The 18225-nt window shown below is 40.8% G+C and overlaps 1 protein-coding gene across 1 annotated transcript in view; it reads left to right on the top strand.

The window, feature by feature from the left end:
- Positions 1-405: 405 nt before the first annotated feature.
- Positions 406-18225, top strand: part of HS6ST3 (heparan sulfate 6-O-sulfotransferase 3) — a 679279-nt gene continuing 661459 nt past the window's right edge. Inside the window, exon 1 of the mRNA XM_012769726.3 lies at positions 406-1206. Coding sequence (XP_012625180.2) covers positions 503-1206 — 704 coding nt within the window. The 5' untranslated portion in view covers positions 406-502. The remainder of the gene's footprint in view (positions 1207-18225) is intronic.

Here is an 18225-nt window from a genome sequence, read left to right as displayed (position 1 = left end):
GCGGTCAGCCGGGGCGGCGGGGCCGGGCCGCGCCTTCGCCCTTGGCCGGCGCCCTGGCGAGCCTCATGCAGCCCCTGCGCTCGCGGCCGCAGCTGCCCGGCTGCCCGGCTGCGCGGGGCAGGTCCAGGACCCGAACCCCGCTCCCCAGAGCCTGAGCGCCTGCGAGCCGCCGGCGGGATGCTGCGGGTCGCCTGAGAGCGCCGCGCCGGGGCGGGAGCAGGGAGCGGGCCGCGCAGGGCGCCCCGGGAGCGCAGGGCGCCCCACGCCGCAGCCGCAGCCGCGCGCGCCGGCGCCCGCGTCCCCCGCTCGGCTCGCAGGCCCCGACTCCAGCAGCCCCGAGGGCCGCGGGGCCGCCAGCCAGCCGCACGCCTCGGCGTCAGGGGCATGGAGGAGCGGCGGGCTCCGAGCCGCGCCCCGGAGTCCCCGAAACTTCCGAGCGGGCGCCCGTCCGCGCCGCTGCCGCCGCCGCCGCCGCTTCGCCTGCCGGCCTGAGAGCGGGACCATGGATGAAAGGTTCAACAAGTGGCTGCTGACGCCGGTGCTCACTCTCCTCTTCGTGGTCATCATGTACCAGTACGTGTCCCCCTCCTGCACCAGCTCCTGCACCAACTTCGGGGAGCAGCCCCGCGCGGGGGAGGCCGGCCCGCCCGCCGCCCCGGGTCCCGCCCGCCGGGCACAGGCGCCGCCGGAGGAGTGGGAACGGCGGCCCCAGCTGCCCCCGCCGCCCCGGAGGCCGCCCGAGGGTCCTCGGGGGGCCGCGGCCCCAGAGGACGAGGACGAGGAGCCGGGGGACCCGGAGGAGGAGGAGGAGGAGGAGGAAGAGGAGTCGGACTCCGAGGCCCCCGAGAACGGCTCCCTGCCCCGGTTCGTGCCGCGCTTCAACTTCACCCTGAAGGACTTGACCCGCTTCGTGGATTTCAACATCAAAGGGCGCGACGTGATCGTGTTTCTGCACATCCAGAAGACCGGGGGCACCACGTTCGGCCGGCACCTGGTGAAGAACATCCGGCTGGAGCAGCCGTGTAGCTGCAAAGCCGGCCAGAAGAAGTGCACCTGCCACCGGCCCGGCAAGAAGGAGACCTGGCTCTTCTCCCGCTTCTCCACCGGCTGGAGCTGCGGGCTGCACGCCGACTGGACGGAGCTCACCAACTGCGTGCCGGCCATCATGGAGAAGAAGGACTGTCCCCGCAACCACAGCCACACCAGGTACTGTGTCCCGCCCCGTCTCGCTTCCTGCCGCCTCCCTGCCCCTCTCCCTCGAGTCCCGACCCCAGGCGACCCCGCGCGTCCTGCGCGTGCCGGCGGTTGTCCTGCATCTTCAGCGGCGGGTGCAGAGGCTTGGGAGAGGGATGAGCAACCTCAGGGGAGTGCCTAGGTCTTGAACCCACTCCTCCCCTAGCCCCCACCGCTTCCCCCCACCCCCCTTTCACCCTGGAAGGTGTCCGGAGCTATCGCGGGTATCCTGTCCGGTGCCTGGCACGCCGTGGCCTCTCTCCTAGCGGACGCTAGAAAACCCCCATGGAATGGCGAGGGGTAGGGTTAGACCGGCGAGGTCGAATCTCGTACTCAAGTTTTGCGAGTGGAAACCCAAACCCGGTGCACGGCAGGGAGAGCTGAGAGCAGAGAGGCAGGGCAGGAGTTTTCCAGGCGCGGTGACGCTGGAGACGAGTATAATCCCTCCGTAAGCGGCTCTCTCGGGTGGCTGCACTCCAGCTCAGGAAACAATCAGTCCTCTTGGTGCCGCTTTGAAGATACACGTGCTGCCTCCATAACCCTAATTCTGGAAATAGTCTTTGTTGTCCAGCAATGCCAAGATTTGGACTCATGCTGTTCTCAGCAAGATTTCCACTCTCCCCCTAGGCCATTCCGTCAACTTATTCCAAAAGTCTTTGTTAAATGCCTACTGTGTGCCTGGCAGTGTGCTAGGTGCTAAGTGGAAATAAAGATAAAAAAAAATTAAGTAAAATCCCTTGCTTTCAGGATGGAATGGCTTTCCTCCCCGCCCCTTTAAAAATAGTAATACAGTTGAGAATTAGCAAAGTTAGAAATCTTAATAGCCAATAAAACTGCTTGTATTATTAACATCCTTTGAGAGGAGGCATGGGCTTAAGAATTTGGTTGAATATTCTTTCTGCCCATTGCAATTTAAAGATTAATCTGACATGCTTGCTCAAGGGACTAACATATTAAAAGCTTGGAACACTAGTTTATTGAAGTTTTTATCTTAAAGGTTTCAAACAATTTGGTGTGAGGAATAAGAATTTAAAAGCTCAAGCTCAATATGATGGTATCAGATAGCTTTTACATTTGACATTATGGAAAGGCTTCATTTACTGGAAGCCACCCATATCCTGGAATTCACCACCACTGAAGCATCTAATTCTACTTCATTTCTCCCAGAATGAGCAAAATTTCATTATGGGATTTTTTTACTTTGGCAGTTTTTCAAATACTTTCGCTCTTCCCTGCTCCTTTTCCTGTTTCATGGAAATTGGTTAGAATAAAAAACTGGTTGGACTTGGAATGAGGGCATTAGTGTATTTTAAGGATCTTTTAAATATCCTTCATAGTGTATTATTTTAGATCCTGCTGTTCTCTTTTAGCTTAATACAGTTTTTTGGTTAAATATTACTTCTAAACTTCCTAGCACATAACACCATTATTTCAGCGAGAGACAATCTCTGCTACATTTCATCCAACATTGTAGTCCTTGTATTTAGAGCTTGCATACTTGTACCTGATGGACCCCAAAGAGTTTGCTAGTCTGCTTCCTAGCTTCCATTTCCCTAAAACTGGACACTTCGATTATTGCATAGGAACATCCGATTACTCTCCAGGAAGGGCTGGCATTATTTTTATTATTATTTTTTTTACCAAAGTGCATAAAAGTCTTAGTGAATGGATGAAGATTTGGGAGCAATTAGAGGAGGATGTGGAATCTAAAAATAATTGGATTTTTTGCTTAGTGGTGAAATGATGCTGCTGCTACAGATCTTGCATGGATTACAAGTATTTAATACTAAGGTGTCACTTCTATGGGAAATACTTAATATCTCTCTACTCTGTGATGGAGGAAAATTCCACTTTGGCTACTTAAACATGTGATTTCTAGTGCATGATCAAATTGTCTTCTTTGTTTAGCAATAGACTGTAAACATTCATTTCTCCCTGAATCACAAGGTATTGGATAATCAATCACCCTGGACTAGTTTTATTTTATTTTTTAAAAATTTTGTGATAGCATTTTGTCTGCACCACATTTTATAATCCTTCTTTCTATTCCTCCTCATCCTTTCTCTCTTCCCAGTAATTCTCAATTACTTTTCTTCTCTAGATACTGAAGGATGGAATACTTGTGACATATGTGAAGTGCCCTGCATCAAGAGCTATAGGGAAAAAGTTGAAGAGATATTAATGGTAGCATTTTCCTAGCAGAGAAGATTGAATTAGTTGTCCGTCATTGTAATGTCTGTGTACAGCATTCTATAGTCAACTAGATTAGCCTGGATAATGGAGGGTACATTTCCTCAATGCAAAATGGCAGATAATCTATTGCTACATAATGGGAACAAGGTTCTACTTCAAATAGGGCTGACTCTAAGCAAAATTGATAAGTAGACCCTGATTTTAGTTTCCCAGTCTCTCTGCTTTTGGTCCCCCCAAAGCATCCTCTCTGCATTTTCTCAGGGATCAGTGCCCTTATGGATCACGTAGTAGATAAGAACAAGAAGTCATATGAGTATGGCTCTTGTACTGCCTAGCTGTGTAGGATATCCCTTATAGGGATGTTGTGAGAACTAAATGAGCCAATGCATGCAAGATGCTTAGCATAGTATATATGCATAGTATAATATACTGGTATATAGTACTTAATATGTGGACATATAGTAATACTGTGACAGCAGTTGTTAATTATAATAATATTTTCCCTAATCAAGGTGTCCATTCCCAAAGAGAGTTGAGATCAGTTTCTTAGAACAGCTTCATATAAATGGGTCACCTGAGCTTACAGAGATGCCATTTTATGATTACTTGTACTGAGAGTCCAAAGTTCCAAACTTAAGCAATAAATTATGGACATTTGGCGTCATTTATTGCAGGGAGCTGGATGGGGAACAGGGATGGGGCACACAATATAATTGGATATACTTTCAGTTGGTGACAAGAAAAACTATCTGGAATGGTAAGAGAGGAGGTGGGAGCATCTAGGACCGAAGGCAGAAGTGGGAAACTAACTCTGAAAAGAAATATATGGTGGAGTTGAAGGAACCATCATATAGATTATATGGACCATGAAGGGGCAAGGCTTCAGGCTGGCAGTTTGAATCTGGCTCAGAGGTAGTTTCTGACCACAGAAATTGGTTAGAGTAAGATAGGCAGATGTCACATCTGAATGACCTCTTCTATCATATTACTGATGATTTCTTCTCATTATTACTGTGTTGCTTCCCTCACCCCCCAATTATTTTTTTGGTAAGTTATTCTTTGTCACTGTCTTTATGCTTCCTTCTTTAATATGGTATGTCCTCCTTTATCTGCATATCCAGACCCAGAACTTTATTTTTTTAATTTTTTGAGGGGGGTACAGGGTCTCACTCTGATGGCCATGCTGGAGTGCAGTGGTGTCATGATGGCTCACTGCAACATCAAACTTCTGGGCTCAAGCAATCCTTTTGCCTGAGCCTCCCAAGTAGTTGGGACTTCATGCTACCATGAAGCTGTGCCACCGTGCACAGCTAATTTTTCTGTTTTTTGTAGAGACAGGGTCTCCCTGTGTTGCCCAGGCTGGTCTTGAACTCTTGGCATCAAGTGATCTTTCTGCCTTGGCCTCCTAAAGTGCTGGGATTACAGGCATGAGCCACAGTACCTGGCCTCCAGAGCTTTAGAGGATTCGTTTTTTATCATTGTCGAGTAGGTACAGAATCAGAGCATTTTATGCTAAAAAAAGACTGGAAAGATAATCTATTCTTATAATTTTTATGGGTAATCTAACCTTTAAAATGTGAAATGATATACCTAAGGTTTCTCCAGTGAATTCATGCCTTCATTTTCATAATTTATTCAATGTTTTGCTAACTGTCTTCTGTTTACTATGGAAAGTATAGTGAAGAGTGCCTTAAGCACATAATTACCATGTGCCAGGCACTATGGTAGTTCTAGGGATGGAGTTTTGAACATTGTCAGCCCTCTGTATCCCAGGCTATCAGGGAAGATTGACCTTAATCTTTGGTAAGTGAGTATATGCTCACATTCATAAATAATGATGGAAGGATATTCTATCCAAAACCTTTTGTAGGATGGGATGGCAATTTTTTCTCTTTTATGACTCATATTGCATCGATTCTGTTAGGATAGTTGGAACCCTGTGGATACTGTATTAAATAAGACTCTCTCTTTTGCAAGTGATACAAACCTAACTCAAACTTATTTCAGCCAGAGGGGGATTATTGGCTTACATATTTATATCCCAGGAAAGGTAGGGCACAGGTGGTTTTAGGAATGACTGGAACTAGAGCTTTAGGGTCTTTATTCCTGTACTCCTTTGCATATTGCTCTCATTCTATCAAATTGGCTCATTTCATGAGATGAGTAAATGGGCTTCATATCTAACAGCCCACAAGCCTGAAGGAAAGCAGGCATTTTCCAAGTTCCAGTTTGAAATCCTGGGGAAAGACTTTGTTAAGTTCAGCATGAAACTTGTGACTATTCTTTCAGCCAATCATTGTGGCCAGGGAGATGAGGTTCGTTTACCCATCTTGTTATCACAGAACCACCCCCATGACTGGTATGTGTGTCTGAGATCAGTTATTGGAAGAGAGGAGCTAGCATAGAGCTCGAGGGGGTGCACCATTGGCTGCTGGCCAGTCCCTCCAATTGTGTCAACTCTAGGAGCAAATAAATGAGAAATAAACAAACTTTCGGATCTCTCTATTCCACAAAGGAAAAATTTTAAGTTAAACTGCACCTTGAATTTATTCGTGTCATCTGGAAACCATGCCAAATGAGAATTAATCAAAAGAACTGGTAATATTTAATTAACATGGAGATGGGAAAATAAGGAGAGACATAAAAGTTGCCTTCAAATACCCCAGGGAGGAAGATGTGCAAGGTGGAGTGCTTCCAGTGCTCCAAAGGGATAGGACTAGGCTAAGAAGTGATGAGATTTCAACTCAGAGTAAGAAAGAACTTCATAAAATTTATGACTGTCTAAAATGAGCATGAACTCTTTTGTGAAGTGGTGTGCTCCCCACCAACGAAAACCTTCGGAGTGGCTGGTTAACCACTGATGTTGTAAAAGGAATTTCTTCCTGGTGAAGGGCTTAGCCTGAATGGCCTTTTATTTTAAGGTTCTTTAGTTTTAATCTAAGCTGAATTCAGGGTATCTTTCTCCCCTTTTCTACCCCAGGCATAGAAAGGGGGAGGGACAGGAAAGAATTATAAATGAACTAGTCAGTTCTCCAGTCATTGTAAATATTTCTACCAAGGAAACTTTTGGTAAAGCATAGTCTGAGGATATAGACTATTTCACACATTCAGGGCCAAAAGCAATAAATGGATCCTGTGTATTAGATTGTCTGCTTCTTAATAGTATTAAGTATGAAAAGATAAGATGAGAAAATATAAAGCAACTTGCCACAGAAAACCAGAACACTTTGAAACATCCTCTGGTTATTGCTTTTCCTTTAGACAGCATGCTGAAATATATAAGGTTGCTGCAGAGCTCTGTTTCAAAGACTCTAGAATATTATGGCCTGTACCACTTTCTGAAGCATAATCTGTTTGATGTCTGTTCTAATTAGAATTGTTGAACTGCCCAGGAGGTTAATTTTTATCATAAGGTTTGTGTGTAGTATAAAACTAAGGAGATATGAAATTGTTCAATCTGCCATATCTACTTATTTGTTCATTACAGGGTCTTTTCCAGTATTGTTTCTGCTTCAAACTATCAACATTTGCTATAAATCAGAAAGAGGTTAAATTTAAACCTGTTCAGTTTTCTGAGTGGTGAAGATATAATTGGGTTTAGTAAATGCTACTACTTTTTGCTTTCCAGTTACCTTGGAATTTTTGATTGGGTTGATTTTAGAGAAATAGAAATGTTCTTGTAATAATTAGAAGCTAGGTAAATTCAGCTACCAACAATTTGGATTTGCTTAATCTTAGATGCTTATATTATTATTCCCAAAAGTTAATTATTATCATCTCTTTTTGACTAAAGACAATCAGAAGCTTAAGGCATTTGAAAATTATTTATGCTTGATAATGAACTGAACAGTTTAATTGAGACTGACAAATCCTAATGTCATTTTAAGAGTCACGAAATAAATTATTGGGCCAAGAAATAGGTTTGATATGAAAACAATTCAGTGGAAAACCCAAATTAATATTTTGTAGTAATCACCTATCTTATTCTTGAGTTTGTTAGGTTGTGGATATCATGTATAAATTCTGTGTTGATTTTAATTAGCTAATATAACTTTGTTTAAAGTATAGCTAAGCATTTATGTGTTGGGAAATATATTAAACATTTGTTAAATAGTATTTTTTTAATATCTTCCTCTGGCAAATATAGTTGCTCAATAAAACACATGTAAGGTGCCCAGCACAGAGATTAACCTGTAGAATATGCCCAGTGATTAGATTTTCTTCAAAAAATACAAGAATAACTTGAGAAGAGGATGGATTTATCGAGTATTTTGTATCATGACTTTATTATTTGAGGTGCAAATTCTAATTATTACTGGTTGCCTTCCATAATAAGCCAGATGCCAACTCCTTCCTAGATTTACTCCTAGAATAGGAATAAAAGAAATTATAGAGACTGGGGCTTATTGGACCATTTTAGGAGGTTTCTCCTAATAGACAGTATGCCGCAAGTCAGAAATTCATTTGGATATGAGCAGATGTACTTGCCTCTTGGAAAGGTTAATCTCATCATTCATTTTCACTTTAGAAAAAAGTCAGCCTAAACTGAGAGGATGTGAACTTTGGTGTAGGGTGGGTGTATATAAGAGGTATATATAACCTCTGGTCAAAGCCAGATGGTTGAGGTGGTGGTAGTTGGAGATTGTAGTACTGGAAAATAAGGGAAACAGATGATGTATTAGGAAGAAAGTTCTTAAGAGAAATTGGAGAAAATGATGACAAACTTATCAGCCACTGGAAATCGCTGGAAATTGTGCTGATGCCTGATTTCTGAATGTTAAATAGGATAATGTTTAACAGCGGGAATTCTGAAGTCAAACTACCGGGATTTTAATCTGATTCAACCACTTACTGTCATATGACCCCGGTTTAAGTCAGTTATCTGCTCTGCACTTCAATTTCCTTCTCTGGAAAATGGGAGTAATAAGAGCATGCTCTCATGGTGAGCATTAATAATCCATGTGGCACTCTTAGGATAGAGCTGACACATAGCGTGGAAATCATAAAAGAGTTAGCTGTTATTATTTTCTCTTGGGACTCATCTTATACATACATGTTATTTTGCATAAAAATAAAATGATAGGTAGACCTATACTATGCCTTTTGAATCTGGAACTTTTTGTCCTGAATAATGCAAAAATGAACTTGCAAGCTGTGATACAAAAGAGAAGCTATAAATGATTAAAGTTAATGATAATTCTTAGGATGCTGGGGATACTCAGTGGGCACTCAATGAATGCTGTTGAATGAATGGAAACTAGCAGACTTTTTTCAGCGTATCATTTTATTTTTTATGGGAAATTAATGAAACAGTAATAAAAATGTTTAAACATATGCAATTAAATTCATACATGAGGCAATCCTGCAGTGAAATTGAATTAGTTGCCTGTGGGCACATAAATATTTGTAATTCATTGCTATTATTAATATCTTACCATGATTTTATTGGTAAGTACTCTGTCATTTGTTTTCAGAACCTTGCATTTTATACTATGTATTCATGTTTGCCCCTGCTTTTCTAGTTACTTTATAAACATAAGAGGCTATAAATGCTAACTACCTTGATATCTTTGGTATTTATTTATTAGATTTACAAAATATTTCTTCCAAATAATTAAAGGTTCTAGATATATAACTATAAAACTGGATGATGGCATCTGTGTTTTGTAGACTCTAGAAGCTTGTAGAATTTTATGGGCTACTTCCAATGTGAAAACATAGGCCCAGAAAGAAGAGTAAACATAATTTTAAACAGTGATATGCTATAACTTAATGTGTGTATGGAAACCTGAAGGTAAAATCCGTATAATACAGTAAAGAACAGGGTGACATGCCAAGGAAGAGAGAATAGACAGTGATAATGTAGGGTGTAAATTAGAAAAATGCTACAGAGCAGGGAAAGAAGGACAAAAGTAGTCAAGGTGAAGAATGGATTCCTGGAAGAACTGAATCAGAAAGAAGGTAATATTGAATGTAGAAGACAGAAATTTATCTTGTATGCAATGGTTTATCTCATTAGTGCATTTATGGGAAGTAATCAACTATCCGGGAGGCTATCTGATTTGGAGTGCTAGTGTATGTCAATGCAACTGATGATATACATTTATTTACTTATGCACTATTTTCTGTATCGTGTTGCTGTTTTAAAGCATTGGAAGTTTTATTAGTCAGAATCCTGGCAGCAAACAGAGGCATACTTTGGGATTTTGAAGGGACTAGTTACAGAGGTATGGACGGAGATAAACATCCTCAAGGCCTCAAGGCCCTTGTAACTAGTAACAAGGGGAAACCGTTAGCCCCACTGGGTCTGAAGTGGCAACGGGAGAGAATGGTGTTATCAGTGTTTGCTGTTGGCTGTTGGCTGGAGGCTGGTGGGAGCTACAGTCTCAGTGGTAGGAGGGAACCTAAGAAGAGGCTTCTGGATGGGAGCTATTTGTAGAAAGCAGACACTGCCAGAACTATGGAGCCAAGGTAAAAAGGAAGGGATGGAGGAATGAAGGGTGGGGGGAAGACATATCTATCTTGACCACTTTCTCCTCCCACCTGTCCATCTCCATTTGTTGTCTTCCACTGAGTGAATCCACTTGGAAACTAAAGAATGAGAAAGCTAGTTGATATATTCCATGGCCTTGAGCAAGGCAGAGAAAGATGGAGAGTGGAATTGGGGTTTGGGGATAGGAGAGATGAAAATGGATACTAATATGAACAGTGTCTTAAAATTGTTTGAAATTTCTTCTACTTTATTTCTCTAGATGCCTTGGTTGTGTTCTACAAATGAGGCCGAGAACACATAACCTATATTTTAGTACTTGTACTGCATATTTTCTGCATGGACCATTAGTCTCCACCTACAGAATGATGAATGCAGCAAAGGACCACTCAACAAAGGAACAGTTACCATAGACAAGTGGCTTTTTGCTGAGTAATAAAAGTAATGCCAAATTTGATATTTGTGATCTTAGTGTCCCAGAATCAGCTGATGATAGTGATAGATTTTAGCAGTTAGATCTGTATTATGATGCACAGTAGACAACACACATTTTATGTTATATTTATATGTGGAATTTTATAAATTTAGAGTTATATAACAAAATTAAGGCATGACACGTAGTTTGCAAAACTGGCTGTAGTTTGCAAGAACATTTATGAGATTAGATGCTTTCTGTTGCTTAGATTTTCTTCCAAGAGCATTAAGATTCTTTGGGGTAATACTTATAAGCTTTAAGTCTCTGAAGGTTAAGAGTGAGGGAAGGAAAAAAAATCGTGTCACATTTGAGACTATTCTAATGATTTTAATTTTAATTTTAAAGGACTTTTTAAAGAGAATTTTTCTGTTTATTTGGGAATGGGGCATGCTATGCTGAAAGTATATATACATGCACCTCTCTGTGCAAAATATTATGAAGATCTCCTAATATTAGATACTAGAAATATTTAAATAAAATTGGTATCTGACAAAACTTGACACAAGAACCATCAATTCACTGCTTTAATTCTGAGAGTCAAAATACCATCAGGGAAACACTATTCAGCATATGTATTTATAGATGACAAAAACAATAGCCAATGCAATGTCTATATGTAGTACATCTATTGGGATTGGTGCATGTATATTAAGTTTGTTTCTCCTATTCATAGGAGGGGATTTGGAGTAGTTGGGAACAGTGTCATCCACGGTTCCCATGGATCCAATTATACCCATCCAATCATACCCATGACACTGGTATGATTCTTTGTCATTGTCGCCCTTTACACATAGCTGTCTTTTCCCCCCTCTACACCATTTTATGACATAGCTAAAGACAGCAATGGCCTGTAAACAAGAGGATCATCTTCAGGCCCTTGTCTCTGTGGAAAGAGTTACTTTCCATGATAAAATTGCCTCAGGAGTTGGTTTGTGCTGGCTATGAAAGTTATTAGTTCTAAGGAACCTGTACTCTGTTGAAGCAGATTTAAGTCCAGTTAACTTAAAAGATCTGGGAGAGGTGTTTTTCCCCATACAGCTTCATTGTGCCTTCCATATATGTGATGAAAGAGGTGGGTTAATGGATATTTCTAATATTTCTATTAATAAAGATTCTATCACTTCTGTTTATAAATATCAAAGATACGTGTGCATAAAAACTTCTGAAACATGAAGAACCTCATGTACATTGAAAGTGTCCAATTTCTTATTGGGTTCATTCTTATTTTAAAAATCTTTGTAAACTATCGTGGCCCATTCTTTGTCTTTTAAATTCAGACTTAAGCTCAAAAACACCACTGCAGATAAATTTCTTTGCTTTGAAGGTTTTATTTTCCAAGTTCCTTATGTGTGCTATAAAGAATAATTAATGTAATGAAAAAATCAATATCATGTATAAATTATTTAGGCTTTACTATCATTGTAATTTTCTCTTCAACACCTATTGATCGGCAACAATTCATTTGTTAATTTCTTCCTAATAAGATATTCATTGTATTAGGTCTGTAGTAGTGCTATCCCTGCACTTTCACAACCAAGTCATGAATTACTAATGATACATGGAACAAGTTAACTTACTAGTGAGTGGGATGAAGTGGAAAACAGGCAAAGGGGAGTAATTTGAAATGCTGTCCTATAGAAACCCTGTGTAGGCAGACAACTGCTAATAATTAAATGAGTATGTGCTTGCAGGATGATAATTTGTGTTTTAAAACTTCATGAGTATGTATTTTTCCAGGTATGTATATGTTTTTATTTTAGATTAATTTTTAATCACTACTTCTCTTTTTTGGGAGGGGGTGGAGGGGGCAGTCTCCCCTAATTATTAATATCTACAATAGTGCTCTGAACATGGTGGTTATTAAATGATGCTTTGACAGTTGACAACTGAATTATTTCAGAGAATGGGGAAGATCTGAGACCTTTTTTGAAGCTCAGAGAGAGAGAGAATAAGTAGTCTAAGAAGAAATCAAACTAACAAATTCATGGCAAAGAGAATTTTTGCATTGGATAATTTGGATCAGGAAAGTAGAGTGGTATTCTGAAAAGACCTCTAAATTTGTAATCAGGCAACCAGGGTTTGAATCTAGGCTTCCTTATTTGCTTGTTTACTGATGTATTATAATCCCTTCCTGCCAACATGTAAGTTTCCTGGGAATGTTGACTTTGTTTGATTCTAGTCTGCATCATCAGTACCTGGAATGGTGCCCAGCACATAGTAGCTGTCAAATGAATGTTGACTGAATAAATGAAAGAATGAAAAAAATAAGTATAAATAAATTTACTAATTTATTAGACAATTTGGATAAGGACATGTGTTCTCTCTTCTTCTTAAGAGTTGTTGTGGGGTAAGGAAATGACTGTGAAGGCACTTTGTAAAGTATAGAGTACTGTACTGTGTAAATTTAAATTTACATTGACAATGAGAAGTCTTGATGTAAAATGGAAAAAGAAGGAAAGTTGGATTTTGAAAATGCAATGAATATGTAATTCAGCTTTTATAGAGCATTTAAAAACTCTGGAATGACAAAGATGAAGTTAAAAATATGCAAAATACACGTTCAGCTCAACAACTTGTTAGAGTAATGAGCAGTTTCTTTTAAAACAGGACATAATATATCATAAATGACTTATCTAAGTACGTAAGTCTTTCCTTTAGACCATCAGGAAATCTTTTTTTCCAAGGATTTGACATAGATCAAAGTTTGAAAGGATTTTTTTCATTGCTTTACCTTTTTGAGAAAATTATCCTAAAATTAATATTTTTTAATTTTATGTTCATGACTTTATCTTTATATGACAGATATAAACTACAGCTATAGGTTAATATGTCCTGAAAGTGAGCTGAGAATGTAATTTCTCTTCCTTTAAGCTGATTTAAGATGTGATAATCTGCTGAATTGTTCCATATGTACTTGGTTTTGCAGTTAATTATAAAGAAAGCAAGAAGTTACTTTAGAATAGAAAATAAAATCTTCCAAAATCTTGAGTTTGCATTATAATAAGATCTATTGGCAGAATCATTTTTGCCTGGTAATGAGCTGGTTTTCCTATCTGAGGCCTGGTCCTGATCCATTCCAAGTTGTGACGGATTTGCACAGGTCGAGATGTAAAAGTACATGTAACTTCTGGCGTGGGGTGAGTCTGGGTGAAAGGTCAGTAAGCCGAAGGAAAACCATATGATTCACGGTGTGATGTTGACATTTGGGGCCTTGCTGTCAAAAAAGTAGGTTTTGAAACAGTGCTGAAGCCAGTGATCAGAGTACAGGTGCAAAGTGGAGACTAGGTCTAGATTAGACCAATTAGTGTCCTCACACCCATGGTGAGGGTTGTGGATTGGTTCAAGAGATGGGAGCAGACTGAGCCTCCAAATCAGATGGTTCTAAGGAAGACATGGAAGTAGGAGGAGGAAGGGAGAGGTTTAGAGCTGGGAAACCAAGCAAAACCTGACATAGCGAATTCCTTATAAACAATGTTATAAAAACATTGAATGGTTGACAAGTGATAGATACTATTTAATTTTATTTTGAAGATATTTTCTTTCTATAGCTAGCTAGATTGATTCATTCATGATTGTACATAGCCCAAGACACAGACACTGTAGAGGATGTAAATTGAGTAGAAGACTTGGTTCTGGTTTCTCAAGGAGTGAAATCATAGTTATGGAAGTCATGGAAAAAATGAGTTGTAAATATTGACATCCACAACATTTAAGTCACTTCCTGGTATTATAATCAAAACTATTTATAAAAGCGCTGAAGAAGGTGTGCTAAAAGATAGAGTGTGAATATTTGCAGGAATGAACAAGACAGGTAATAAAGGGTTTGAACTGGCAGAAGAGATGGGTTGGAAGTAGGGCTGTTTAGAGAGGGCTCTGAAAATATGCTAGATGGAGGAAATTAGTTTTGATTAGATATGAAGCTTAGAATTTCTTAAAGTTATTAAACAGTAGTGGTTGTTAAAATATGTCCGCAAATTCTCTGACACTCTTCCCTTCAAGAGGTGAAGCTTTATTTTGTCCTGTCACTTCCAGTATTGGTTTTAATGACTTGATTCTAATGAATAGAATACAATCAAAGAGATGAGAGCCACTTTTGAGGTTAGGTTATATAAGGACTGTGGATTCTGTTTTGGATGGGGGCTCATGCATGTGCGCTCACTTCCTCCTTCTCTCCTCTTGCTCTGGGGGGAGTCCTGTTCTGAGCAGCACTATAGAGAGGCCTACTTGGCAAGAAACTGAAACCTCCTTCCCACAGCAGTGTGAGTTTGGAAGGGATCCTCAAGCTGCAGCCCAGTCTTCAGCCACTGTAGCCTTGGGAGAGACCCTGAGCCAGGTTTGAATGCTAACAGGAATGGAAAGCTGGGTGGGGTGAGTGTAGCAGTGATGTTTTTAAGAAGATGAGTGATGATGCAATCACAGGGAGCAGGATCTCATCTATCATCTTCCATTTTTAGCAGAGATGGGGGCCGAGTATTTGAGTACAGATCCACGATGGTTGTTGATATTGATGGTTGAAAGATGAGGTGGCTCTAATCTGATTGCATCCCTTTTCTCAATGAAATGCAGAGCAAGGTCATTAGCCAAGAGTGTGAGAAGAGGGAAGGAAGGTCGGAAATTTGAGAAGAGCAGAGATGTGAATAATTATTTCAGAAGTTGGGCAAACACATTTCCTAGGGAAGTAAGTTGTCTGGCAGAATTGAGTTCTGTTTTGAGATCTGAGATTATTCATTTGAAATCAGTCCAGTTAGAATGGTTCTGTGATTTTCTTCAGCAACATTTAACTGTTTGAGTAGAGACTTGGAGTCAGTGCACAATTGAGTTTAACTAGCACTGGAGTTTTACCCAGTGAGGAGGAAGGGAGTTATGGATGTTTGCAAGGAATATTTATTGTGCCAGATCATGTCCTTTAGTCTGGTTAGGGGATAAGCGAGAATATGAGGGTGGGTGATAGAGAATAAGAAAAATTGGGCTGGGCACAGTGGCTCATACCTGTAATCCTAGCACTTTGGGAGGCTGAGGCGGGAGGATCACTGGAAGCCAGGAGTTTGGACAACATAGCAAGACCCTGTCTTTACAAAAAAAAAAAATGGCCAAGCGTGGTGGTACACACCTGTAGTCCCAACTCCTGGGGAGGCTGAGGCAGGAGGATCAGGAGTTCAAGGCTGCAATAAACTATGATCATACCACTGCACTGCATCCCGGGTAACAGAGCTATCTCTAAAAATATATAAATAAGTAAAGAAGAATAGGAAAAGTATTAGGGCCAATATTATATATCAGGGAGGATGGTGGAGGTCTTTCAGGGTTGGAGGGTTCTAGGAGTGCTCGAGTGCTGGTGTAAGTGTGCTGGACTGTAGGATACAGTGGTCAGAGTGCAGAGGCTTTGAAATTGAGATGCCAGAGTAAGGGCTGTCCCTTAGAAGGTCTCTGTGAATGGGTGCCTGAAGGGAGCAGGGAGTGATCATTGGAACTAAAAACGTCAACGAATGGTGGGGACAGGATGTTGGGATGGATTATTCCATGAGAGTGTTAAAGTCAAGAACAATGATAAAAGTTGAGCTCGAGAGGAAAGTAGGGAGGAGCCTGGCGTTGGAGGGCCAATGGAGGTCCTTGGTGCTAGCTCCAGGGTAAAAGTGACAATGGCCGATGTGTGCTCCAGGAGACTGTGGGAATAGAATTCTGCACTCCCCTGCAAGTCAGGCTTCTGAGCTGTTCAGTTTTGCAGGGCTGTGGGAAGGATAGGGATAAAGGATAGAGAAGAGAGCAGAGAATAAAAATAAGAAAGATAGAAAAGAAGTAGCGATAGGAAGTTAAAGAATTGGAAGAACCCAAATCCTGCTCTGCAGAGAAGGGCAGAAGCCTCAGTCTTCAATATCCTGTTAGGGGCACAGGAATTCCAGGATAGTAAGGGGGTCAGAGGGCAGCATTCCATGAGAGTTAAATCCTATCACTCCCACTACCTTTATATCTATATTATGTAATCTCAGTTAACAGGACACTGTAAAATTTTGTTCAGCGTTCTTTCTTTTTATGAAAGCAAAAAATGAAATATGAATAATATTTATAAAGTTTTCTATCTAAAAGCATTTTAAAATTTTAAGCCTTTGTACCAAAGGGATCAAGCTTCTTTTGTCCAAAAGCTTCCCTTCTGAGGGACAGTTTCGTCTCTAGTGTTGCCAGGTACATGAGATTTTTCCAGTAGACAGATGACCTCACAGGGAATAAACTCTGACCATTGGATGTGAGCTGAGCCCTAGAATCCGGAAACAAACTATGACTCAGCTGATCATATGTCATTTTGTGATTAGATAGGTTTCTGAGAAATAGAGGTTTCTCGAGAAGACAGCTCACATTTATAAAGGAGAGTTAGATGATTTCAAGCCACCAGTGGTTTTGATGAGATAGGCCGGGAGAAGGATGCATTAGGGGATAATTATTATGGGTTGAAAAGGTTATACATTGCTTATGTGTGGAAGGGAACTCATTCATAGTTAGGTTGGCCTGCGTTTTGCCTAAAGCTTGATTCTCTCCACATTTGAAAAGCGACTTCCATTTATTCAGAATCTGATGTCCTTTTGTTCTGTTCTGGAGAAGCGTTGGAGGCAGTGCAAGAAGTTGCACGGGTGTTCGTGTCTTTGAGGTATCAGAGAGGTCTAGGAATCAAAGGAAAGGCCTAGGAATGAAGATCCAAAAGTGGCCCAAGAAAGCTAGGATAGGAAGGTGACTGCACCACTACTGGTATTTATCAAGTCTTTACACTGAGTGTCCAGTAATATGGCACGACCTGAGCAGGCAGAGAGAGATAAGGGCTGCTGATACAAAGCTCTTTCTTGATGGGAGACAGCAATGTGAAGCAGTATCTAGGATGTGATGTGAGGTTAGAAGTGCTGGGTGCCAGGCTGGGCACTGGAGATAAAAAGGTGAATCTGACTTCATCTCTTTTCTCAAAGAATGTTCAGTGGACAGACTCCAGAATGGATCATTGTAAAGCAATGTGCTGTGGTGCAGGTGCAGAGCTGCATAGACAGGACAGAAAGTAGCCTGCAGGTGTGGGAAAGTCTTCTTTGGAGGAAATGGTGTTATTATAAAGGGTCGTCAGAACTCACAATAAAGAGTGGTTAGTTTTCCCTGACGGGTGTGGTGAAGACTTCAGAAGTGGTAATTCAGGAACTGTGTACAACTTACTTAACCTTGTCAAGGAACTTCTCCGAAATCGTTTCCTCACCGTTCCTCCCTTATTTATGTCCTGGATGTGTCTTGATGACATGCTCTTTGCTGCACCTTGACCAGTATAAAGTTGTACCATAAGCAATTTATTATTAGAAATGTTAGTGGTACCCAAGGTTATGAAAAATGATTATGGTTTTCTTATAAATTAAGGAGGATTCAAGGTGAACACGTAGGATCACTCTTATGCTCTGTAATGCTTTCTTGAGTGGGTTACAAAGGGGCAGATGTACAGTGTGTCCTGAAGGAAAAAGGTTGATTACTCCATTTTTAGCATATATAATTAAGAACAGATGAATAATACTATTCAATTATCATATAGCTTAATTACTTGTGAATGTGCATATTAAGGTACATAACCTTCCTAGGCTAACTGCCTACTTCCAAAGACAATTTGAGGTAGATTGCAGAATTAAAATAGGACAATTAAAAATATGAGTCAAACCAAAACCAATGAAAAGGAACAGAAAATGGTGTGTGCCAGGCATCTAGGTTTAGTTAATTTTTGCAGTTAAACATGAACTTAAGCTTTTAATATCGTGGCTGCTAAAACAAACAAACAAAATAAATAAAATACTTAGAGAGCCTTTGTCATTGGGTTAAGTTT

The sequence above is a fragment of the Microcebus murinus genome, chromosome 13 (assembly GCF_040939455.1).
Source record: "Microcebus murinus isolate Inina chromosome 13, M.murinus_Inina_mat1.0, whole genome shotgun sequence".
NCBI classification, from domain to species: Eukaryota; Metazoa; Chordata; class Mammalia; order Primates; family Cheirogaleidae; genus Microcebus; species Microcebus murinus.
This window is presented reverse-complemented; position numbering and strand designations above follow the sequence as displayed.